The following is a 26,070-nucleotide window of genomic DNA, read 5'->3' as shown; positions in this document are numbered from 1 at the left end:
CATGCCTTCTACATACAGAATCCAACAAAGACCTCAGCAAAATGCTTCCTCACCTACCTTTCAAGATCTTTGCAAATCTGCTTACTCCATTTGGCCGACGAGATCTTTCTCTAAACTTTATTACTGAGTCCCTCTCCATCACAACTTAATGTCTTCCAGGGCTTACCATCAGCCCTTCTCTCTTATTTCATCTTGCTATGATTTCTAGTCCATAAATACTGTTAGTTATTTGTCTCTCCTCAGCCTTCTTTCTCCTGTGTCACCTTTTCCTTCCACCCTGGCAAAGTATTTTTGGATTTCCTTTATGCTTTTCAGTGTCCTCATAATGGGGTAGTGGGGATGTATATGTACATGTTGGGTACTTGCCTCCTTCCCTCCCCACCAGATTTTGAGCCTAACCACCCCTGATACCAGTACCCGTTGCACCATCTATTGCATGATAACACTAATGAAAACTGCCACCAGACCAGCTCCCTCCACTACACCTTTCTACGCTGGCACCTCAGAGAACTCTTGAGATCTGACTCAGTTGGTCTGTGGTGAACCAAAAGACAGACCCTCAAACAGCTTCTGTGTGCAGCGCACCAGGAGACATCACATGGATGGGTGCATGCATGCCCACACCATGAATGCTAATATGAACAATTGTTTGAAAGAAGACAAAGTGTTTCTCCAGCTTAACTGAAACCCACGCCTGCAATCCCAGCTACCTTTGACTCACTCCTCAAACCCTCCCCTCCTCCAGCTTCCATTTGTCTCTGCGTAGAATCTCAGCTGCTTATAAGAAAATTACCAAGTAACATTACTTCCTCTACCTTTTCAACCTTCCCTTCCCCTCCTACAATTCTTCCCATAACAGACACAAGCATGTTCCCAGCCCTTCTAAGCACTCCACCCACCTCTATGATTTTTCCCTCTTTTGTATCAATTTCTACCTCTTGCCATTTGTCAGTAAACATGTGTATGCTCCTCTCCTGCCTCTCACAATACAAATATGCATTAACTTCTTACATCTCTAAATTTCTCAAGAGACTCGGGATCACAGTTTGGATGTCTAAGGTCAGAAGGGGAAATGCATTGTCCCGCATGTCCTCCACATCTCTAGGTGTCAAACTGTACCATAGGAACTCCTGGCAGTCACTGCTCTTCTTCCTCTCCAGCCTATCTTCCATCTCAACTACTACTGAACCTGCTCTACTTCCAGTGACCCCCTTGCTGGCCAAACCTCAGGACTAGTAGTCTAACTGTCCTCATTAACTCTTTCTTAGCAAAGGTAGTAACATTTTTGATTCTTGGATTACTCTTCCCTTGCCTTTTGTGAATGACTTCAGCCTACCACTACCACTCTAGCCAACCCCAAAGATGCTGGAAGACACAACCAAGCAATTATGACCATCACTGCAACTTCTTCCACACTCTGCTGCCAGCCCTGAAGTTATCTAATGGGCCATAAGCCACACCTACCTACTCCTTCCCACCTATTGCTGCAAAACCTGGTGGATTGAAGCATATTGATACAGCTGAAATTGTACCTAGTTTCAGGCAGTGCTTGAAGCAAGGGGAAGAGATGTGAATCTGGTTCCCAGAGCAACAAGAGTGGAATTCAGAAGCCAGGTTACACGGGAACTCAGAGTCCAGAGCTGTTATATTTGTAGAGGATGGCTCACAGCTCTCACTGATTTTGAACTCTCAGAAACATAACAACTCCTGCCTGCCAGGGCTTCTGGATTACAGCCCACACTGAGCTCAACAGGAGAGTGTGTCAACCTACTGCTCAAGAAAGCAAAATACAGCTTCCTTTAGTAGCACTAACTTGCAGCTCCTGCTTAGCTCAAAACCAGCTCTGAGCTCCTGCAGACACCAGAGACCATTCCTACTTCAGCCATATTCCAGAGGTGTTGGGTGCACTAATTTATACACTAATTTATACAATAATAAGTGCAGTAATACACCTCCACCTTTGGATCCTGTGTATGTTTTCTAGTGTACAAAATCTCCTGCTGTCTGCACTTACTTTTGAGTTCTGAGGCAAAGAGTTAAAAAGCTAGTATGAGCATACATAGTGCTCTCATCCTGACTAGAGCCTGTGTTTGCCACTGCACAAATGCTGTTTGGCTTCTCTGCTTAGTTTTCTTCAAGAACTTCCCCACCTCATGTAAGACACTTAACACCTTCCACATTTTTAACAACCCAAAAGCACTGACAAATCCAGCCTTTTTGGGGAAAGTCTGAAGCCCAAATTTATTTCCTAGGCTCTGCCCTTGCCAAATGCATGTTCTAAAACTCCCCCAGGTTCCACACGGGGTAATTTATCATGGCTCATGTTAAGGGAAAATACCCAGGTAAGACAAACCCACAAATCAAAAGTAACTCTGAGAAAGCAAGCAAGTTGTCACTAACCCTGCAAGATCTTCCCATATATCTTCCCCCACAATCAAGGAAAGCCAGCAGACTAGAAGCATAAAACCAACAGTACCAGCTGAGTAACGGTACTATGTGGAGGGAGAACTACTACTGCAGAATCTAATAGCTAACACAACCTTTGATTTGTGTGCATTAAGTAATAACAGATTGTGACATTAATGCTCAGTTATAAATAAAACATCCAATGGTACAATCCTATCTACCTGCAAAAGGGACCAGGAGATCAGTACACACTATTCTTACCAGATCCCTAATACAACATACAACTATGTTGCCAGAGCAAGAACTTCCTCCATCTTTATGACAGGGTGGTTATAAAAATGTCTCTGAAGATGTTCTATACTGGGCGTAGCAAATCTGGCTTAGGGTTTGCTTTGTGGTGTTGGGTTCCCCCCGCCACACATTACACATTAGCAAAAATCATGACAAATCTCTTCAAAGATGACAGCCAAACGTGGCAGGCCACTGAGGATTCCTACCCCTCTGCACAGCACATCTCATGGGCTCCTGCCTCCCCTCTGCGCTCTGGAGCGTGGGTAACTTTTTTTTTTCCCCCCTTTTAAAAGGAGGCAGCAAGCTCTGGGAAAATACTTTTATGGCTAAGTGAGTTTTACCACCCACAAAGAGACAGGTCCCCAAGGGGCCCTCACCGCCCACAAAAGATGAGCACTTCTGCAAAGCCTTACCCCTTCTGATATAATGATATCTAGAAATTCATCTCTTTAACAATGCACACAAAAGGAATCAGCCTGCACCCTTCACTTTTAAGAACATGATCATCTCTCTCCAATGCCTTTCTGAATCTCAAAGGCAGCTTTAGATTCCCAGCCACCAATACAAAGAAAGGCTTACTGGGACAGTTTGCATCAGAAAACACGTTATACAAGCTTCCTCAGACGCAATGCTTGCTTCCATAGTGCAGCACTGGAACAGACTATAGCTTGTGACATGATGCAAAGGGCTGGCAGAAGCTCTCCAGCAATGGGACCACTGACGACACCCTATGGAAACTCCTGTACATGTACACAACTTTGAGACCAGTACTATGATCATAAATTTTCCTTTGAGACTAGCCAATAATTTTGCTAGTTTAAACACTCCATGTACTAGAAAAAAAACCCGTTTCAGCAATGAGTTACCACAAGGTAAGCGGTGAACTTTATGCGGCAGGACTTTGTAACACCACCGCTCAAATATCTGGCTTTCGTTTTTTCCAGGCTAAATTGTTCTAACATCAGGTTCTGCACCTTTCTATGCCTTTTGTCTATTGTATTAAAGAGTGCTCTATCAGAAATCTTTCCCCCACAGATGTATCTAGACCAATCAAGTAACAACAACTACCTACTACTTCTTTGATTAACTAAGTACATTAAGGTTATGTCATTCTATAGCTGAAGTTTTCCTCAGCTGATTCTTCCTTCGGCTATACTGAGTCCTTCTGAAATGCAGACACCAAGAGTTGCACATGGATTTGAACATTATCTGGAATGGTGTTGATAAAACCATGTAAAAAGATAACAGTAGTTTCATACTCCCCAATATTGCCTGCCTACACAGGGTTGTAGAGGTGTATCATCATGACAAGAATTCATATTCCCTTGGTTCACATGCAGTTCCCCAAAGCCATTTTCAGAGTCACTACATTGCCCAAAACAAGGCTTCACAAACTGCAAGTGGGATACATATTAATGGTCCCAAAGTATCTCATCTCACTCTGGGCTGTAATAATACTCAGTCACAATGGTGTCATTGCTTGGACCACCACTGGGAAGAAAGCACCCGCAGGAAAGATCAGCCCTCCAAGTAAATAGATTCTGGCTGCCACTCTCACACTCCATATTTTACTATCTACAGTCAGAAGTGGATTGACCCCAGATCCCAAACACCTGGTTCTTTGAAAGGTCAACAGCAATTACGAGAGCTTAAGAGCTGGATTGTTTGAAATACATCTTGCCTCTGGCCGAGAGTCATTCCATAAAACTGCTTCTTTATCTGTCCAAAATCTTCCCTGTTGTTTCAGCTTAAATTAGGGGCTTTTGAGTACCATTGTTCACATTTGAACAGTCTTCCACAAATGCATATGAAAGCCTATGAAGTGCTGGTAACAACCCTGTAATTGCATCATCATCTTTTCTGGGATACACAATGGTAAAAGTGTAATTAGTATTTCAAGGTTCTGTATTTGGGGCCTTTTAACCCTTTAATACGACTTTATCCTGTGGAGGACAGTTGTACTTACTGCTCTAACAACTTCTCTCACAGGGGAGCATAACCAAGGACAACCCACCGCAAACACCTCCACAGTTCCTGAAATGCAGCCAGTCACAGACACTATATGGCACACTTGAGTAAATGCAGATCTTTACAACTACTGCTAATCTCAGTACAGTATCACTTCCAGATACTAGTCAAAAATCCCCTGATGCCTCAGACCTCATCAAGCATCTCCTGTGAAATGAAGTAGCCTGCACTCACTCTAACCAGAAGAGTTGCGCTTGATCTAATCTCACTTGCAAATAAAAACTGTAAATTATACTCAAAATGTACAGCCATTGATCCAGACCAAGTCTTTCTATGGACACTTCTGCTACATAAGCAGGCAACTGAGAGGTTTTCAGCTTCCAGTTACCAAAAGGAACACAAAATGAGACTCTTGGCACAAAATAAACTCATGGAAAGTTAGTAACAAAGCATTTTCCAGTACTATCTGCTCTCTCTGGCAAAAGTTGAAAGAGCCCAAGTCCCCTGCAGTAACAACCATCATAAGGTTTTACAATAGGGTTAGCGGATAATGCCAATACATACAATCAGAAGCAGCTGTACCTACTCCTGCAATAGAGTGTTTAACAGAACTACAACAAACTCTATTCTCACCTACACTGAACCCCAACGTAATTTCAGTGCTCCTGTGGTACTCAGTCAATTCAGAGAATCACCGAAGACTGACAGTGGGAAGGACCTCTGAGATACTCTAGACCACTCTCCTGCTCAGAGCAGGGTGAATTACAGCGGGTTAGCGGGGACCATCCCCAATCAAACTTGGGTATCTCCAAGGGTAGAGACTTCATAATCTCCCCAGGCAAACTGTACCAGAATGTGACCACTCTCACAGTAAGAAAAAGTTTCCTTGAGTTCAAATGGAATTTCAACTTGTGTCCATTGCTTTTTGTCCTTTCACTGGGCATCCCTGAAAAGAGTCTGGCTTTCTTCATTCCCTCAGTTATTTATACACATTAATAAGATCCAGTCCAAGCCCTCTCTTCTCAGGCTGAAGAGTTCCAGGCTGAATCTCTCTCTCTCAAGACAGTCTGTAAACCCTTACTCATCTTTGTGTCCTTCACTGCACTTACTCCAGTATGTCCATGCCTTTCTTGTACTGGGGGTCCAAAACGGAACAAAGTACTACAAATGTGGCCTTCCCAGGCCAGAAGACAAGGATCAACACCCTCAATCTGCTGGCAATGCTCTTTCTAATTTAACACAGTATACCGATGGCCTTAATTTCTGGAAGGGCACATTTGCTGGCTCATGTTCAACTTGCTATCTGCAGAACCCCCAGGTCATTTATCGCAAAGCTGCTTTCCAGACAGTAGGCCCACAGCCTCTGCTGGTGCATGGGGTCATTCTTCCACAGGTGTAGGGCTTGGCATCTCTCTTCACTGAACTTAATGAGATTTGCAGGTCCATTTCCCAGTCTATCAAAGTCCGTCTGAACAGCAGCATAACTTTCTGGTTCATCACTTACTCCTTCCAGTTTTGCTGCAGGTGCACTCTGACCCATCAGCCAAGTGATGAATGAAGATCTCCTTTTCTAGATAACATCCTTTCTGCCATTAAAGCAGGATGTAGCCTGCCTAATTTTAGGCATATAAGTAATCCACAGCAGAAAAGTACTCTTTCAAAACTCCCTATCTAATCAATGTTAAATATACTCGTAGCTCCACAGAAGATTCAGAGCACTTCAGTTCAGCTCACTTCAGGTGATGAATCCTCAGAGCAGAAGCTTCTTTTTCTCCACTAACTATACAGAAAGCTTGGCCTCCCAAGTCAGATGCCCCCAAAATTACAGTGTAAATACCTCCCACAGTGCACATAGCTTTGGATTCTTATTTCCAGTTGACTCACAGTCCTCTCAATTAACACATTCCCAGACTTAGCAGATTGTGATAAACTATGGCTTGAGTTACAAAAACATAAAGGAAAGACAAGAACAAAAAGGACTGAGCAATAGCAGGCTTTTAAGTGCTAATACCATGATTTTAACTCTTTAGCTCACCTTTACTGTGCAATATTTAAGAGACTCATGGAAAATCTCCAGTTCTCAGGTGTGAAGGTTCTTTCCATACAAAGACATTGGTACACAAAATTTATTTCAGAAGTTAAACTGATTTTGGAATCATTCGAGCCTTGAGAATACTCTAGTCTCTGGAACCCAACAGGGGATAACATCTTACAAGGGTTCTGATGCAAGTTCATTCCATCTGCCCTACAATCTCTAGTGCTTTGCACTCAATGTCTCAACCAAAGAATTCAAACTGTACCTGTTCACAGATCTAAACAGAGAAGTGTTTGTGACCACAGACCACGTCTGTTGCTAAGTGGGAGATGCAAGTGAGCAGAGACACAGAGCAAGTAGGGAATAATAAGCAGACAGCCAGATTAAAGTTATTCCATACAGAAAGTACCTTGACACTTTCTGGCTGTTTATATGTTTTGTATATGACAGCGTACAGCAGAAACGGACATCAAAATGAGGATGAGTAACTGCTCAGACTCCCAATGCAGAATTTGGTATTTTGGATGTGAGGGAAAGGCTAACTGGAAACAACACACACAACCTCTTCCATCACACAAATGCATATGTTAATGGCTTTCTCTTAACACTACCTATCACCCACTTTCAGGATACATGTAGATAGACAGAACTAAACCCCGTTCAGCTCAGAGGAGAATTTATCTGCATAAAAATCAAAGCCACTAGCTTAGGAACATTTGTGGGGGTCTTTGCACTGGACTAGTATTTCAGAAGAGATTGCCTGAAGGTCATTCAAAGGCTAATTGCATCAACTACCTATCAGCCTTCGCTGTGCCAAGGTACAATGATACAGGATGACACAGATTACAGCACCAGAGAAGAGGCAGCTGGACCGCCAATTAAAGCACAGAGCCGGAAAAAACAAACTCGCTGGTGTCTTGCAATAAAGGGGAAAATTACTAAGGTACTAGAAAGATGGACCTGCTAGGAAGAATGTGGCATCTGTGGATCAGCTATCTGATCCCAGTGTCACACAAAGTTGTGTATTATGAGTTGTTTTCTAGACTTGTTTTTTTAAGCATTAACTGTCTCCTATCTTCTGGGAGAAGGATTTCATTTCAAGGATGTGTGCTAAGAAATTCACCTTCTGACCATAATCACGATGTGGTATAATCCTGTAGCCACAGCTGCAGAATCCATGAACTAGAAGTCAAGAAGGGATCTAATACAACGAGAAAGCTAACTCACAGTATATGACTTTATTCTGCACATAGGACACCAAACTACCAGGAGATTTTATTTATGAGCTATTCCACTGTAATTGAGCAGCAACATTAAAAACTTTCAATTGAAAGCTGATCTAGGAAAATAGCATCTGAAGAGAGACAAAGGCAGGTAAGAGCTGAGGTGCAGTAGCTAACATTTGTGAAAGCTCAAGGGCTGCAAGCATGTTTTTAGAATACATGAAGCAAATTTATAAGGGAACACTTAGGTAAGACGATGTCACACAAAGCCTTCTCCACATTTCCAAAATCCTACTGTCTTCAGAAGCTTAAATACCATGTTGAAGAAATCAGCATCTCTGAGGATACCTCTCACCAGTCCCAAAAATAGACACTCTCCATCATTCCCTCCTGTAAGAAGTTCATTCATTTGCAATTCAGCCATACGGCCTCTTTTTTTTCCTTACATCTCTGCATGAAAAGCTGCACTTTCACAAAAATTATAAACTGATCTCAAGTCTGTGATGAAGGTTGACAGGTATCTATAGCTATCAAGTCACAGAAGAATCTGAGGCATATTTTAAAGCCTCTTATATCATTTAGTGTCCACTGACGTGGATCACAGAAAGACCATAAAGAATAAGTTACTCAAAGGTTCACATCTTTCCATATTTAGCAGTAGCAAACAGACTTATAACAAAAACACACAGCCTAGAAAGCCACACAGCTAAGTTCATTGATTCTATTATTCTACAGAACTGCCTACTGTGAAAAGCATGATTAGATCAGGACACTAATTCAAATTCACACAGTTGTCTCAGATGAAAAGGCAGAAGCAAGCCAATATCAATAAGCCAGTGACAGACAGCTGAAGGTACAGATTCAGAATAACACTCAAATCTCAGGGAACTGTACAGAAACTACATAACTACTAATACTGAGAAAAACATGGGTACATCAGAGACAACTGGCAACGTGTCTTCCCATCAACTTTTGCTGGCCTTCTGGAGCTCTCAAGTTATCTTTGTCCTACCTGCACAGCTGTGTATCACTGCAAGCACATTTGAGGGATGGGAGCATCTCAGAACAGAATTAACAGCAGACTGTACATGACAGAACAGGATTAGGACAAGATGACTTGAACCACAGGAGGCAATCATACCTGAAATGCCAGAGGAACTGGAGTTGGTGGAGCCTGCAACATGGTTTTGAAGGCAAAGAAGCCTTTTATCATGATCACTTCTATCATTAGAGCAGAAGTGAAAGGTTACTCTAGGGATAACTACTTGCAATGGCAACCAATACTCTATCCAACTGCATGTATCACAGGCTCACCAATATCTATTTAGCTAGCTTTAGGTTAGAGCCATTCACTTGTGAACATTAGCCCTAAATACAGCTAGAGTGATTAATAGATTGGGAATGTGCACCAACCAGGAGGCACCTTAACTGGTGACTGTCGCTGGTGAGAGGCCATCACCGTAGTTCTTATTAGGAGCACTATCACATGCTCCATCACATCCTTCCTGTTCCAGAAGGATGACATTGATCCATCTTAGCTAACTTTCATCATGATGAAACCTCATACACTCTAACAACTGTATGTTGTCAGTTGCTGGCTGAAGTATGGAAATTTACAAGACACATGACTTTGAATCTTTGAATTCTCCCAGGAAGTAAAGCTTTGAAGAACAGCAAAGCTTATGGATTTTGGGAAAACAACAGCCAAACTCTACACTTTGAAATTCTAGACCCCAATTAAAGGGATCAGTTGATTGTTAGCTGCATCAATAGCCTCAGCCCCACCCCAGTGTAACAAGGCTACAGAAAGCTTGCTTTGGCAACTCCAGCAGAGATATCCAAAGCTGAACCACTATTGCTCTTGCAGCAGACTATACCCCGAATAGGTGTGGGATACGGAAAAACCTGTAATCAAGCTCATTCTTTGACTATATGTAAGTGCTCAGTCTCTGGTCTGAATTTACTACCCTGAGATAGCAACGAAATCACTCGGAAACTGTAAATGTAGAATTTATGTCACTCAACCCTTAAGCCCTGCTGAATCTGGATCTCCCCATGAGGTGGAAGACTCAGACTAACTGTGTTGGATTGTGTTTAAACAGATAAAAGTCTGGTGGCAAAGCCAGAACAGATAAATATGACCTATGACCACACAAGGAAGAATATTTTGTTTGTTGAGATACACATAACTGAATAGAAGCCTATTAAAACAAAGTGAGGCGAGACAGAAGCATTTCACAAAGCTAGGTAACTCTAACAAACTTGCATCTGCAGGTCTCCTAATGAGTAACAGAAATGCCAACAAAATGGCATTTGTGTCAATTCTTAAAGCCTCCTGCAAAGTTCCTTGGGAAACACTGAGTCTCCTCTTCCTCTAAGCTTCCACTGAACCGAAACTAAAGCCTTCTTTGTTTCACTATACCATTAGCATGTCTTGTCCATCCCAAAACAGTCAATTAGTATGAAGCCTGAAGCAAAAGTTCACGGAGGCGAACAAGAGGTCACAAGCACTTCAGTGGCAATGATGCAGACCTTTTCTTTTAAATGTATCTACTGATTTTAAAAAATTTATTAAAATGGATATCCTGGTCTGTGCTACCAGATGCCAAAAAATATCTGTAACCTGGCCATCACAACTTATCAGTGTCCTGCTTCACAATGCAACTTAGGACAAAGAGAAATTTATCAAAAAAACAAACAAAAAGACCAAACTAAAACCAACGAATACACAAACCAAAGAAACAAACAAACAACAAACCCAAACAAAAAATCAGGCAGAAAACCAAAAATCAAACCCCCACACTGTTGGCCTACAAATGGCAAAGAACCCTAGAGACTCTAAGACTGAAATGGCCCCAAGATGCAGTATTCCACCTGTATTACCACATTCAATCAGTCAGCTATATGAAGTGAGAAGCTAAAATATATATACTGTTTTCATCACCACTTTAGCAAACAACCACTTCAACTAGCTTTCACTGTATGGATGTTTCCTTGGAGACCACAACTCCATCACTTAGGGCAGTTCACCAAGGAGAGGAGAGTGCAGAGGGCAGCTTACAGCCCACACTACCAAGAGACTTAAAAGAGCTGCCAAATGAACTCTCAGGTTTCTTGATGAGTCTTGAAATAAAGGGGAATATGGAAGACTGAAAAATATGCCAGTGTTATACCAGTATTTTAAAAGGTTGAAATAGGATGAGACTGTCAGTCTTGTCAACCTGACATTGATTCCAGACAAAATAATGAAAAAGCTGATATAAGACTCAGTTAATAAAGGATTAAAGGAGGACAGTGTAATTACTGCCAATCAACATAGACTTTACAGAAAAAAATAACTTGTCAAACTACCAACACTTTTTGGTGTGATTACAAGTTTCAATGCTAAAGGTAACAATGTTGATGTAATATATTTTCACATGGTGTTTTACTTGGTGCCAGAAAGCGCAGTGATGCAGCATTCTGTATCAGCTGAGAGATCTGAACTGCACCAGTAGATAAGGAGGCAGGCAGGTGCTACTGGGGCGAGTTGCTGTTCCAGTGCTCCATGCAAATCAGGCTGCTGGCATGGAGATCTGTCTGTCATGTTGACTGGTATCGCTTCACTCTCCCCCTGGGCTCCCACCTACTCTACCCATCTGCTGCCACCTTTCCCATGCTTGGCACAGGCATGGCCACCAGTCCCCTGACTAGTACAAAGGGCTCTGCTTTGACCTAAGCTCTGCCTGGCACGTTCGTCATTCTGCCCAATCCACTGCATTGCTGTACTAGTCCATCTGCATAGATAACCTGCAATTTTTAGGGGTTCATAAAACTTGACTCTAAGGATTTATTCTCAAGGCAGTCTTCCATAGCATGGAGCAATTGTCTGTGTAACACTTGCATGAGAATGACACTTAAACAACAGAAAGCTGTTCACATAAAGTAGAGAGCTGAAAGCAAACGGACAGAACCTGACAGCAAGAGCTCTGACATTAAGAAATTTAGTCAGCACACCACAGTAATTCACACGCTAGGATCTCCATCTGCTCCTTTGATTTCTTCTCAGGATATAGCAGTAAATGGGGCAGTGGACAGGAGCAGAAGTATAATTGGATGTATTTTCCCAAACAGCAGCTCTCACTATACTTGATCACAGAAGTCTACCGTCAGTTTTTAGAAAACTGTCAGATTAGCAATACAAGATTTTTTGGTATCTCTTCTCAAATGCTGTAGAGGTTACATAAGAAATACATTTGACATTTTTGCATTTAAACATAATTCAAAAGTGACAGTCTGGATACATCACAGAATGAAGCAATTCAAGGCATTCAAGCTTAGATTAGCCTGTGTTAATGGGAAAATAGATTATCAATTTTTTCCTCAGCCAAGGCTATCAACCTCACCCATAACTACCAGGCCAGGGTAAAAGTACTTCTGAGTTTGAGCAGAGGTTTTTCACCATGATACTGAAGAAAGAGCTACCACAAGCCTTGGCACAGGCTAACTATAAAGGAAAGCATACTACCAGCACTGTAACTTTCAATGGCTCTGAAATATAATACTGGAAATGACAATGCTGCTGACCAACCTAATGAGTACAAGAAATTCTCTGGCTATTCCACAATTGCAACCTCATTTTCTAGTTCTTGCCTGTCATGCCTCCACCCAATTATTTGCAATTTCAACTCTCCTGGTTTCTGCAACATATGAACAAGTTTTTGAGCATGGATGTAAAAAAACATTTTGAAAGCTGAAAGCAGAGGTAAAATAAACCAAATATTAAAACAACATAACACAAGCAGCTACTGAACTGGAAGAATTAATTTTATATGTAAATCAATAAAAGCCCTTACTGTGGAGTCCCAGCCATTCCAGTGTAAGGTTCCACGACACTGTCAGAGCCAACAAACCTCACCTTACAAAGGTTCAGCACAGCATCACACAGAAAAGATTGATCTTGTTTTTTGAAACTCCCATGATTACAGTTTCGGTCCTCTTTTGTTATTCTTGGCATACATACAAGAAACAGCAAGCATGAGTGTTTTGGGGTTCAAATTCCCCAACAAGTGCAGATGAAAAAGCCAGGCTATTTCCCAGCCACAATGGAACAGGCAAACTGCAAGGAGGCCTGGAGGAGGGATGAAGGCAGGTGTCTCCAGCAAAGCTGGGCGACATGTGAGTTCTGCAGTGTTGCCTGGCAGCAAGTAATTATCTGCCAGTGTGCTGCTTCCACGTGCCAACAGCCAAAGCCCACACAAGCAGCACACACAGGAAAGTACATGCGTCAGCTAACACTACAGGTTAGCTCCACTGCCTCCTAAGGGATACAAGCAGAGGTGCTTTGGATCAGACTATGGCTGAGTTCTTACTGTTATTGCAATAGCACTAGGAACCACTCAAACCAAAATGTCCAGTGAGACGAAGTCTGGAAGATGACAGACATCTATTATCAAAGACAAGACCACTGCCATACTAAACCAGCATTGCAAAACCAGCAACAGTTCTACCCCAAAACGACTGGGAAAACACCAATAAAAACAGGTTAGATAAATCCTCTCAAAACTGGCTTAGGTATAGTTGGTTGTGCCTTAGGATAAGGTAAAGGGTCATGCAGCTTCTTGAGAAACCTTTCAGCACTCCTTTCAGTGATGGTCCTGTGATTACCTAAAGGAAGGAGGAGAACCACATCCCAACCTACCTGTCCATATGTCATCTCTTGTTCTTTCCCAAGCTTCAAAATTACTCCCCCCCACTGGGGTTAATTACAGAGCAACTCAGACCCAGCCAAAAAAGACTCACCCTCAAGATATGTGTCATCTATAACCATCTCATTCATGAACTGCCAGACTGCCATACTCCTCCTCCTCTTTCCCCCACCTCCCTTCCCACCTCCGCTTGCCCTCTAAGGCTCCCAAACGCCTTGTGTGCTGTGTGTGGTGGCAGCTGAGTTTTTTAATATGCACTTATTAAGATCCTAATTGAATCCCACATTGCCTTGTGTGCGTCTTCCTAGCCGGAACATGATCAAGGCACCCTATAATTCAATTAGAAGGACCTGCAGCAAGCTGATCATTAGTCTGTCAGGTTGTTTAAAAAAAAAAAGACATCTAGGAATAGGAGAAGTTAAATAAGAGAAGAATTGTTAACACCCGTCCCGAATTCATGCAGACACTTCCACACATATACCTGAAGCATGGAATCTGCAATGTTCAAGCACTTGAATGGCAGCTTACTACATCAATCCGACAGTCCTTTCTCTTGCTTCAGACAACTTAAATAGAACCTCAAAGGTTGGAATTACTCTTCCTCATCAGTCTTCCTCTGCTCAGATTCATGAGCAAACACCACTAATATACATGACTACTGCAAACAAGGAAATCTCATTACCTGCCAAGACCCTGTTGACAGAGGAATGGGTGGCCAAGCCAGGCTGTCCCCGTTCATGGAAAATCCCAGCGTAAGGCAAGTACTCTGGCAGCAAGAAGCGTCTGCAAAACAAAGAGAGTAAAACATGGAGAAAGCCATCCTGTGTACTATAGCCCTGAAGAGCAACTGCAATTACTTTGAGGAAATGTGACTACATTCCAGCAGACTACAGTAGAGGGAAGGCTGGAATCCTTTGCTTAGCCAACCGCCTCCCTGCTTCAAACAAAAGTAAATTACAGATTAGATCCTCCTCTGATCAATGTGGCTGCAAAGATCAGCGCTAAACAAATCCTCTACCTCTCACAATAGTTTTCTAGTCTCAAACCAGCACACTGTGCTGAGAATCTCTGATCAGATTCTTTTCTCCTCCTATTCTGCCTTCACACTGTGACCTCAACCTGCAAGTAAAAAGCACTAAGACCATGCTGTCATTCAAATGTCACAGGATGAGCAGCTCACACTAACATGCCATCATCCCAGGAGTTCCAGAAATTGCAAACCAAGGACAAAGACGCCCTGTGCAAGAAAAGGAATCCTCCTGAAAGCACCAGACAGCTGTACTGCAACTGGTACCTCCAGGATTTCCACACCTTTTACTCTCACACATAGATGCCTTACCTTGGGACAAAGCGCCCCAGCGATGGTGCAGACATGCGGGCATTCCGGGGAGCTCGGTGCCTGGATCGGTCTCCATTGTCCCTTCAGCAAAAGAAAGGAAATTATTGTACATTAAAATTACTATGTCATGAAAGTATTTTCCAAGACAACAAAACACCAACGACATCACCTAGTCAACCTGAGTATGCTACAGAGATTCAATGGTTCTTATGCTTCTGATGTTCCAAATTCATATACATAATTTATATAAGGGTAACCTTCAAGTCCACTTTCTTCATTAATCAACAATGTCTCAAAAGTATCAACAAAACCACAAAGAGTCAATGAATCAATGTCAGCACCTGAGCAAATGAAAGAGAAACCTTAGACTTTTGACCAGGAGAGCAAAAAGCAAGCTCACCCCAGTCCTGAGAAGAACCTTCTGTTAGTCAAAGAGATCTATTAAAGTTCACATTTTCATTCCCAGAAGTGCAGGCAAAAGAGCATAATCTGCAGACTATTCTTTTGTGTTCCTTCCCTTAAGGTTCAGTTTAAGTGCCATCAGATATTAAAACCATCTCACTTTTCATAGTATTTTCCAGTTAAATAAGAAATGTTAGGTGGTATCAGACAAAATTGCACCTCCTTAACAACATCTCATTCTGTTTCACAATAAATGTCTGGGCCTTGGGGAATGAGGGAAAAGGACCTAGCATCCATTGTCCTACAGCAGACACAGGAAGGTCTTCTTCCCCAGGAGAGCAGTGCAACACTCAACAGGTTTCACAGAAAGGCTGCAGAGTTGCTGTCCTTGTAAGTCTCAAGACAGGAGCTAGACAAACCCACGGATGGCCCAGTTTGATTTTGGTAATGACAACTGTACAACAAACAGGAGGTCAAACTGGAGGATCTTCAGGAGCTCCATCACACAAAATTCCTGATACTGCATTCATAGGTCACAAGGGGACCTCCAATTACACAGCACTAGAACTGCAAGGAAAATAACGAGACTCCATTAGTGACTCTGGAGTTCTGAAAGAGACCTCCACAGTGCCGCCTTCTCTGTTCAGAAATCTACTCTCTGTATGACCTTGCACAAGTAACAAGTCTGTTCTCCTTGGATTCCAAATCCCCACGTGTAAATGCAGCCCTGTCTCCTTCCCAAGCAGTTGTGGGGAGAATATTACTTGCAGAGCCTTGAAATCACTAAGAAACTAAATATTCCTTATGCAACACATTAGCAGCACATTTCTAACCCACTCCAGCAAGCTGTGCATTTTATGATTTTTTTTCATTTTGCTTTTTTAAAGTCAGTGAGCAAGAAATGTGGGCTGAGAAGAAAGTCTATTACGTGGCTGTTTCCCACACACTTGAGGAACTCAGGAACACAAAAGCAGAGGTTCTGCAAAGCTTGTTAGCATTTCAAGCTATTTCACCAAAACCAAATCTAAATCCAAGCTCAAAGCTTCAATTTCTCCTCCCACTGTAGATGCAGCACTTGCAGTTCACAGCCAAAGCCGCACCTCACCCTCAAGATTTTGTGCAACCAGCAGGGTTCCTGAGATCAGAAATGTAAAAGCTGCTGCTGTTCTTTTATCACAGGCCTCCAGCCTGTTAAGATGCGGATCAATAACAGAAGGAATCCTCCAAACTTGAGTGCTGACATATCAACTTTTGGTGCTAAAGAGAAAAGGCCAAAGGGAAAAAAGTGTCATGTTCCAGATCTTGCCACACACAGTAAGAGCTAGCAGAAGACAAGAAATATTTGTATTTCTGCTGTAGCAGCTTTTGAAACAACACTGATATGCAGCCCCGGGAGAAAAGCAACAAAACCATTTTCAGGGTTTGCATTTGCTTTGGACATTTACTAGAATTGGAAGATACTTTTGAAAAGGACAAATATCAGCAAGAGGAACAACAGCAGGACTACACTCTACAGAAGTCTCCAGCTGAAGTGAATCTCTGCAGCAGGTTTCAAAAGGAATGAGGAGTTAGCTCCAGCAAACAAAAGGAGATAAAAGGGCAAAGTTTACAGACTAAATCAAGAGACCTAGAGGAACTAATTGTTCCAGTTTTTTTAATTGCCACTAACCACAGGTCTTAGCATCCACAAAAACATTTTCAGACATTTTTTAACCAAGGTGACTTTCTGATGTGAGAAGTCCATCCTGTACTTCCCTATTTATTCACTGTGTACACGATCTCCCGACAATATGGAAAAAAGCCTAAAAGGCAAAAAATATAGACTAGGCTTTTTTCAGTTTCCACCATGACACAGTCAGTCTCTAGTAATTCAAAAGACAGACATATATTTTTAACATCCCCTAAAAAAAAAAATTAAAACCCACATCCCAATGGTCTCCTGCCCTATAAGTCAGGCTGCAGGGAGTAAGAAACAATGGCTATCCTTCAAGACTGCTAGAATTCCTATTTACTGTAAGTAGAAGTGTAAGATACACTCCCCTGAGGTAAAGAAGAATATTACCAAACATTACTCTGAATTACTAATTTGTAGAGTCATTTATATCTTAACTCCCATGCTCAACAACTAAGAGTGTCTAGTCTAGTGTTGCAAAGCTAGAACAGCTGATATTACCCTGGTACCAGCTGAAGATTATTTCTGCATCCTCTAAAATGGAAAATAAAAAACCCCCTACAGATCAGTGAAAATGGGTGGCACTTTGTGTTATTTCTGTACCACATTGAGCCTGCTGACAGAGGGAGGAGAGCAGATGTTAGCACACTGCAGTGCCAGCGTGAAGCACTCCAGCAAGAAATGAGAAGTTTCCAAGGTTCCCTAAAGTACTGATGAAGATCTAATGCTCTACTTTCTATTTAGTATCAACTACCTACAGATTCATTAGCTAATGATTCACAGTGGATAGTTTAATTAACATTACCTGCAGAAGTGGAAAGCAAATCCCTAAGAGAGAGAGAGAGTGTGTGTGTGTGTGTGTGTGTGTGTCTGCGTCTACATAAAAAAGCATCTTCTGTAAAGTGACTCAATAACCTTGCCAAAGTAAATGAAATAAACCACAGCAAGGTGACAAGGGAAACTTAATACTCTAATTATTAACGGACTAATTTGTCTCAGCAGGAAAACTGCAAGAACCAACAAATGGTCAAAATAACTTTTAAGGTCTGTCTCAAAATTCAGGTTATTCATCATTTGTTCAGATACCATGGTGGGACAAATCAACACAGTGATGTGGCAAATAAGAGTTGGTAGGGGGGAGAATAGTATTAACACTAACCTAAAATGGAGCATGAAAAGAAAGCAATTCCCAAACATTCAGGAGAATTATGGACATTTAATAGGGCATAAGAAGGATGAAAGTTTATCCTAAATTGGATAAGACAGTCAAATCCCCTTGGATTTTTCTTCTATTGTCTTGTTTCCTTGCTGACAGAAAAGGTGACCAATGTAAATGTAATGGACCAGCAATGCCAGCTCTGAAAACAGAAAGAGATACAAAATTTTGCATCCTAAATTTTGGAGAAAAAGGCATTCTTTTTCATCTGGCAACTTGGCAACTGCATTAATAACAGTGGATACTGAAGACAGCAAAGACAAAGAAAGCCATTTCTGATTTTCTGTCTTGGCAATAATTCACTTTAATATTTAGAGATTGTTGTATCAGGAAGTGAAATTAAACACACAGCATGGGATTTCTAATACAATCTGTTGGTCTAACTGTTCCCATTGTAGTCAATATTAAAACTCCCACTGACTACACTGCTAACAGAATTAGGTCAACAATGACCATTTTGAAAAGCCATTTAATTATCAAAGCCAGCACCAGTAAGCCATATAAGTTCAGAAGAATCAAGTTATATCAGACCAAGCCAATTGTTTCATATTTTCAGCATTTTATCATGTTTCATGCAATCCAATTTAAAATGCTAAATCAATTTGTATTGCAGAGGTTAGACACTTACATACAATAGAAATGGTAAATAATTGCTTGAGTGGCATCTACTACTATCCTTAAAGGTTGACACTGGAAGTTGCACCGTCTTCATGTAGCAGAAAAAAGCAATGTTTGAAGTACTGAGAAAGTGTGAAGTATCTGTACCTACTTGCTGTATTTTTTTTTTTTTGTTAATTGCAGTAGGTTACTTCAGAGGAGTAGGACACAGGGCAGGAGTAGCCCAAAGGCCCTACCAGGAGCTCAGAGGAGGTTACCACGCACTGCAAACTTATTTGGCTTTAGTGGCTGGTCAGGTCTGTTCGCAGGTCCTCTAAAGATGGTTCCTGGAAGATGTCATATTAAACTGGCCATACTAATGCAGAAACAAATCCTGAAACCTTGCAATTCATTTCACAGTATTCACTGCTGACTTGGATGAAAACAGATGATATATACCTTTAGAAGAGTGTACTCTTCTAGAGTTACATAGGACTACAAGATGAAGTGTGTACTGTGTTTTACAAAGGGTACAGAAGTAGGAAAAAAGATGGTGAAGGGAACATTACTTTTGCTGGTGGTTCTAAGAACATGTCAGTTGCTGTCCAGCACCCTCTGGATGGGTAAGTGTTGGGACACATACAGTGTTGGGAACATTATGATAGAAAGTTAGCTACTAGCTTCACCACTGAGAGGAGCAGCAAATACCAGATATTAACACTTTAGTTTTTAATCTGTCTGATCCTGCAACATCCTGAGCATCTAACAGAAATCAATTTAGAGAAAAATGGGAGCACTTCTAGTAAATAAGCCTCCCAAAATAGAGAGGTTAACACAAAATAAATAAAACATTGACATTCTGAATATTTTAGCGAGATACAGGCATCTTAGAAGACAAAGGAAAAGCCACACTGCAAGTTGGTCATAATTCTGCATAGGGGCATAGTAGCTAAAATAGTATCTCCTGGATTAGTTAGACTAGTCTCTTATTCAAAACTAAAGGTTCCATACAGTATGTGCTACTTTACTCACAGTCCTCAAGTCTTGGAGAAGTTATAAACTCAAACCAGGAAAAGGGGACCACCCTACTTATGGCTCTGAGAACAAGCGTATCTCACCTAAAACCAGGATTAAGCTAAAGATGAAACATCAAAGACAACTAACTTATCTAAGCAGGTATTTCCACTAGTAAATACAAAGAAGGAAGTCAGGAGCATAGGTCCTATCAAAAAGGATACAAGTACTGACATCCACAGACATTAAAATGACTACCAGATGGTTCTTTTAAATTATATCTAAAAGAATATACATAACCTGGTAAAAATAAAAGTTACAAATTTATACACCCATCTCAGAAGGATATGACTATTACTGAAGGAGAAGCACTTAAGGCAGAACTGAAGGAGACAACAAGAAACAAGAAAAACAAGGGGAAAAAAAGCATTTGTTACACGAAAAGACCTGCCTGGCACTAAACATATGACTGTGGAGCGAAGTCCCAAGTGTGACACTGGAAGCCAAAAACAACTGAAGAATAAAAATATTAGAGAAACTGTAAAGAGTGATGGTGGCCAGCTGGAGAGACAGGAACTAGAATAGATTTTTACCATAGTAATAGATAAAGAAGTTAGACAAGTCACCCAAACCTTTCCACCATTTTGTGTTCTTCTGAAGGCTAAAATGTCAATCTTTCATAGGAGCTTTTTGAAAGGAACACCAGAGAAAATGTCTATTTATCAACTAAAACTTCCTATAAAACAGCAGACTGCTGAGTTACTAATGGCTCTGCTGACCAGAGAGAAACAAACTCCCCAGCCTTGATTACCTCTCAGAGCACTGTTCAGGGGAACATGTATTTACAAGATTAAATATGGCACTTCAGAAGATCAAGTGTTTCAGAGAAGCATCACATGAGACGTCAAGAGAAACATCAGTACTTGCCTGTTAAATGCCAAGGATTAACTGCCTCAGAGAAATACTGACTTGGAACTAGAATGAAGCACTCACTCTTTTCTAGGCGCATGATCCAGTTGTCGCTATTTTAATCACTTCACAGTGTGGTGGGCTCACAAATTGATGATGATGTTTTAGAATAAGACTGATACACTTCATAGCTACAGTGAATCATTAGAAAATAGAAACATCAGCAGCCAGACAAAGCTAGAGAGGCAGCAACTATTTTCTCTTTAAAAAAAAAAAAATAATTGCACTGTTATGCTTCCAAAGGAAACAGAACTGAAACCATAACTTCACAAGCAATGCTAATCTGTTAGACCTATGGGCTTCAAGAATGCTGACCAGCAACTAATGGCCAGCAACTAATCAGTAACAGCTTGCTTCCTAATCACTCTCATTATCACCGGACCTCACCTACTAGGTGACCTAGTTTGACTTCTGAGTCACACAGACACAAAATAAAACAAAAATAACAGAGTTAATATTTGGCAGAAAAACTCAGAAGTACCATCTTGACATCAAAATTATTTCTACAGATTCAGGCAACCAACAGCATGGAGTATGATGGGAGCTTTTGTGGCAACTGCCACCTTTCTAAAGGCACTTGCTCTTTCACCACCCTGCTATGAAGACACTTGCCTTGCTGGAATGTGACTTAATGGTAAAGCAACATGATGCTGGAGAGGTTAGCAAAACCCTGCAGTACTGCTGCAAGGAAACAGTCGTTGCCTGTTCACTGCATCGATGCAGCATTACTAGACACTATGACCAAGGTACAGGTAATATAAAAGACTGTCACAAAAGATAAAGATTAAAAGAATAGGGAAAGTGAAGCCGCAGGCTACTATGAGTAGATCACAAGACAAGCTAACACTCTAACTAATCCTTGAAAAATTAAGTTCTAAGAGTAGATTCAGTATCATTCCCATTCATCCAGCACTTGTAACTTTCTTAGCCTGAAACTGTGTTTAAGATGGTAAATATAGTTAACATAAATTGCTGTGCATCTGGAAATGACATCCCAGTGCTAACTGCTTCAGAAACCTCTAGCAGAGAAGAAGAAAACCCAGGAAGTGATCACCAAGTTCCACAATATTTGTGTCTGTCTTGAAAGCCAGTTTTGAAAAGGCTGATCTTCATCAAAAACAATGATGCAGTGCCATATGAGCCAAGAAACACAGACAGAGGGAAGAACGACAAAAACAGATAAAGGAGCTCTGGGAATAAAGTAGCAAAGGCAGGTACTTACAACAAACAGCGATCCTGCTTTATGTGAACTCAAACAGCAAATTGCTAGCAAGAACATTACTTGTAGATGCTGAAGAAAGACAGATCAACTGCCCCATCTAAGACTTCCAGGAAAAAAAGGCCACATTTTCTGCAGTATACCGACCTGTCATGGATCCTAAAAAATCCATTTCCATCAGGATTTGAGTGACATGAAGAACGTATTGAGATTCTCACATCTCCTTTATGTCTTTTGTTAATTTCAAATGTAAACTTCAGGATGGCAAGGAGAAAAATGAAAAAACCCAGCCCAAATGCTTCCAGAAATCTTGTGGTTTGGGTACGATACCACTACCTCTACAACAAAAGGCTACCATTGATCAAGTCATCTCTCTTATCCACCTTCACTATGCCTGATGAGAACTTAACACCTGGCATCCCATTCATCTAAGGTTAACGTGTCACCTTAACCTACAGACCTCTAACAGAGTAAACCTCTTTCTTTACCTCTGAGATTCCTTATGCTCCTCTCTCCACAATGACAGAGCTTGCCTCAGTGTTCTGGAGCTGTAGATCAAAAGCTCTATACTTGCTTAAGGTGTCACAAAAAGGCTTTAACCATTCCAATCTCTCCTTTCTCCTGCCAAGAAAACCTGGCTACTATTTGAAGGAGTTTCTTTTGCAGAAATGGAAGGTTGTCACAGAAACGAAAGAAAACACTCTGAAATACACGAGCGCTCGGTGGACAGCTGTGGAGGGCAGTAAAGACCAAGACTTCACAAAAAGAGTTCAGGTTCTACCCATGTGCTCTTAGTAGTTGCTGTGCTAAGGGAAGTCAGAAGGTGCATCACGAATTGATTGCACTGCTGCAGGTTAGTGCTCCCACTGCACTGTGTCTCCAGCACAGAGTCAGACTAAAAAGAACTGGATTTAAACACACGCATAGACTTCTGTCACAAGGGCAAGGAAGAAGTTATTTCAGTAACTGGCAATCTCCAACCTCTCCCTTCACTCAAACTTTCCAAAATCTTTCCATCTCAGCCATCAAGCAAACCACATGCTTATTCTTACCACGACACACAAATCCCTCCTCGAAACTCACTTCTACCATTCCACTTGAGGAGCAATACAGAGAACAAAATCCAAAACCAAACCTTCTACCCAATCACACACTACTGAGTAACCACATTGCCACAGCCATTGTCTTCCCTTTTCTCTCCCATTGCATAATGTTAGTTCAGATATGACTGCATCCAGACAGTTACTAATTAATATTGTCAAGTATCAGTGCCCCAGTCAAGGTTCCTAAAGAAGCTAACAACAAAATACACTTTAAATGAAGACTTTCCAAAAGAAGGGTGACTGCCTGGATATCTCACACAAATGTCTAATCAGACATGCACTTTTCTCCTTAATACATAAAAAAGTTAAACCAGAATGCCAGCTTGAAGTGGAGCACTAATTATGACACAAACTAGACTCCCAAACCAAACATTTCACCTGTGAAGAATCTGAAGGAGTTTCTTTTGCAGAAATGCCAAAAAATCTACCATATTATTCTCCAAAACGAATGAAAATTACATACAAGACACTGGAAGTAAGACTTGCAGCTTTAATACAGTGGCACTTGGCTAGCAGGCTACCATCTCAGAACCTTTCAAGACAAGAGGCTGTTGGAAGAACTCAGATTTGGCAGTTCTTGCCAAGACTGTGTCAATAAAGCAATCAAAAATGGCAGGAGGCAAGTATGACAAATACTCATGTATCTTATGCACTTACAAGGAGACCCTTGCAAGATGTCCATCTGAGAAACCACAACTCTTGGTCCAAATCATGCCTTAACAAAAGGATTTTGAAGTGACAAAGCCAAGTAACATCACCCTGAATCTTGTAAGCTTTCCCTAAGTGATTAATCATCTTTGCAAAACAAGAGCTTGCTTCCACAAAACCACAAGGTCCATTAGAGTCTCAGTAAAACAGTGCCTACAGTTCTCATATTTTCTGTCTGGATGCTCAATGGTGTCTTGAAAGAAATTCAAGAGATGAAGCACCAAAACAAGATTTCAGGCCTGTCAGGTAAAGCCCATCTTGTTAGAGAGACACAATAAAGACCTTCCTAGCTTGTGACAATGGCACAACTGACTGGATCCACTCCAGCACAAATCCTCCTACTAGGAAGGAAAAAGGACAAAACAACAGGGAAAAGGTGGAGACATGAAAAGAGTGTAATCTCCAAGCTCCTTCATATCTATATTCTGTCACGCAGCCCCCTCTCGAAAGTAGACAGAGGAGTCAGCCACGGTCACACCTTTAGCCTTAGCTTGAAAACCTTTTTTGAACCGTAGTGAAGGGTTTGACTCAGGCTTTCAGAGCTGGTGCACTGTCCTATATATATGCTTTTCAGTCTGAGAGATGAACCAAACCCTTATTTCTGTATTTGCTCCCATAGTTACTGCAGACAAAAAGGGACACAGATGGCCAAAATTCACCTACAGAAACACCTTCACCTTCTGATTATGGTGACAAATTCAGAATTACAAATGAAAAAAATTAGATTGCCACTATCCAAGGAGACCTAGAAGCATCACCCACAGTCTTCAACATCAAAGAGCTGTTCTACACTAAAGGAAGTCTACAGAAGAGACCAAATCAAAATTCTTGGAAGAGTCAAAAGAAAATAGTTTAGCTCTAAAAATCTAAATTGACTATGTGATGCAAACATAAAACCCTCAAATAAGAACTTGAATTAGAAAGTTCAACATGTATAATTTGTCTATAAAGAATCTATTTTTATCAGTTATGCTGGAAGACTAAAGTGATGTCATTCTCCATTCAGAGATTCTTATTCCACAACTCAGGAAGCCTTTTCATTTTAGCTTAGGATTCTGCTAAAGCTAACCTTAAAACCCACTCATATCAATCTATATGTTAATAACCTAATATTACAATCTCTCTATATATTACAAACTCTATTAAATGCTTTCATATAGACATGACTAAGTTTACAGTTGACGGTTGCATTCAATAAGCAGTAAGATGACAACAGTGACACGTTAAACACTGGGAGCACATGTAGAGAGGGAACATCTAGTTAGACCAAAAAACACAGGTATAGTGTATGTCCCTCCTCCTTTCCTGTCCTTAAAAGCTGGTGTAAAAAAAGGATATTACTAACACCTATAAAAAACACTATTTCACATTCTTATACCAACACTACTTCTATTGTCATCACAAACTAAATGTATTTATGAATGAATTCACCCTTGATTGAGACACAAGAGGCTTTAACTTAGAGGCTGTAAGTACACAAACAGTGCATAGACCAAGTTTTTCATGCCCCTTACTAGGCCATTAGGTAAACAAAACTGAAAAAAGACAAAATGAATTTCTGAGGAAAAAAAAACCCTCTGAATCCCACAAAATATGAAAGTGAAGGAAGGCTTGTCTCCCAGGCATCCTGCACAAGCACAGCGTTCACTCCTTGCCCAGAGCTCTATGTATAATAAAACCAACAGGTGTTTAATGTCCCTTACATCTTTCTCCTAATCTCTGGGAAAACAAGAGAGATTATTTACCAATTACATCAACCAGATCAGAAAGATAAAGTACCAAGGCAATTTTCTGGCTTTTATGGAAAAAAAAAAAAAAATCACTGTATTTGAGGAGAAAAGCATGAGCTGCAGACAGCTAGACACAATAGCAACACCCTTCCCTATATCAGATCTGGAGACACAGGGAAGTCAGAGCATCTAAACCACAGGAAGAAAAATCATCCATGAAGAAATACATCACTGCACAGGTGACCAAGCAAAGAAGGAGGGATACAAGAACCAAAAGGAGAAGCAAGAACTCTGTGTAATTGTGAAGTCTCAGCAGAGGAAATCAAGTGAGTCACGAGAAGTTCCAGCTCTACGGACTCCTGCACAGCAGCCCTCTCCAATCAGCCAAGAGAAATAATGAAGCAGAGAAGTAAAAAGACAGCAGGTCTTAAATGCACAGACCAGAATTTGATATGAAATATTCAACCAACAAGTTCAGGCACTGCACATTA

General features: G+C 41.1%; 1 protein-coding gene across 2 annotated transcripts in view; it reads right to left on the bottom strand.

Moving 5' to 3' along the window:
• AMBRA1 (autophagy and beclin 1 regulator 1) overlaps positions 1–26,070 on the bottom strand; it is a 129,449-nt gene that overhangs the window by 64,054 nt on the left and 39,325 nt on the right. For both annotated transcript variants that reach the window (XM_082283152.1, XM_082283153.1), the window contains 2 exons: positions 14,950–15,030; positions 14,293–14,393 (listed from right to left, as the gene is read on the bottom strand). In XM_082283152.1, the coding sequence (XP_082139278.1) occupies positions 14,293–14,393; positions 14,950–15,030 (182 nt within the window). The remainder of the gene's footprint in view (positions 1–14,292; positions 14,394–14,949; positions 15,031–26,070) is intronic.

Source organism: Coloeus monedula (assembly GCF_965178545.1).
Source record: "Coloeus monedula genome assembly, chromosome: 6".
In the NCBI taxonomy this organism is placed as follows: Eukaryota; Metazoa; Chordata; class Aves; order Passeriformes; family Corvidae; genus Coloeus; species Coloeus monedula.
This window is presented reverse-complemented; position numbering and strand designations above follow the sequence as displayed.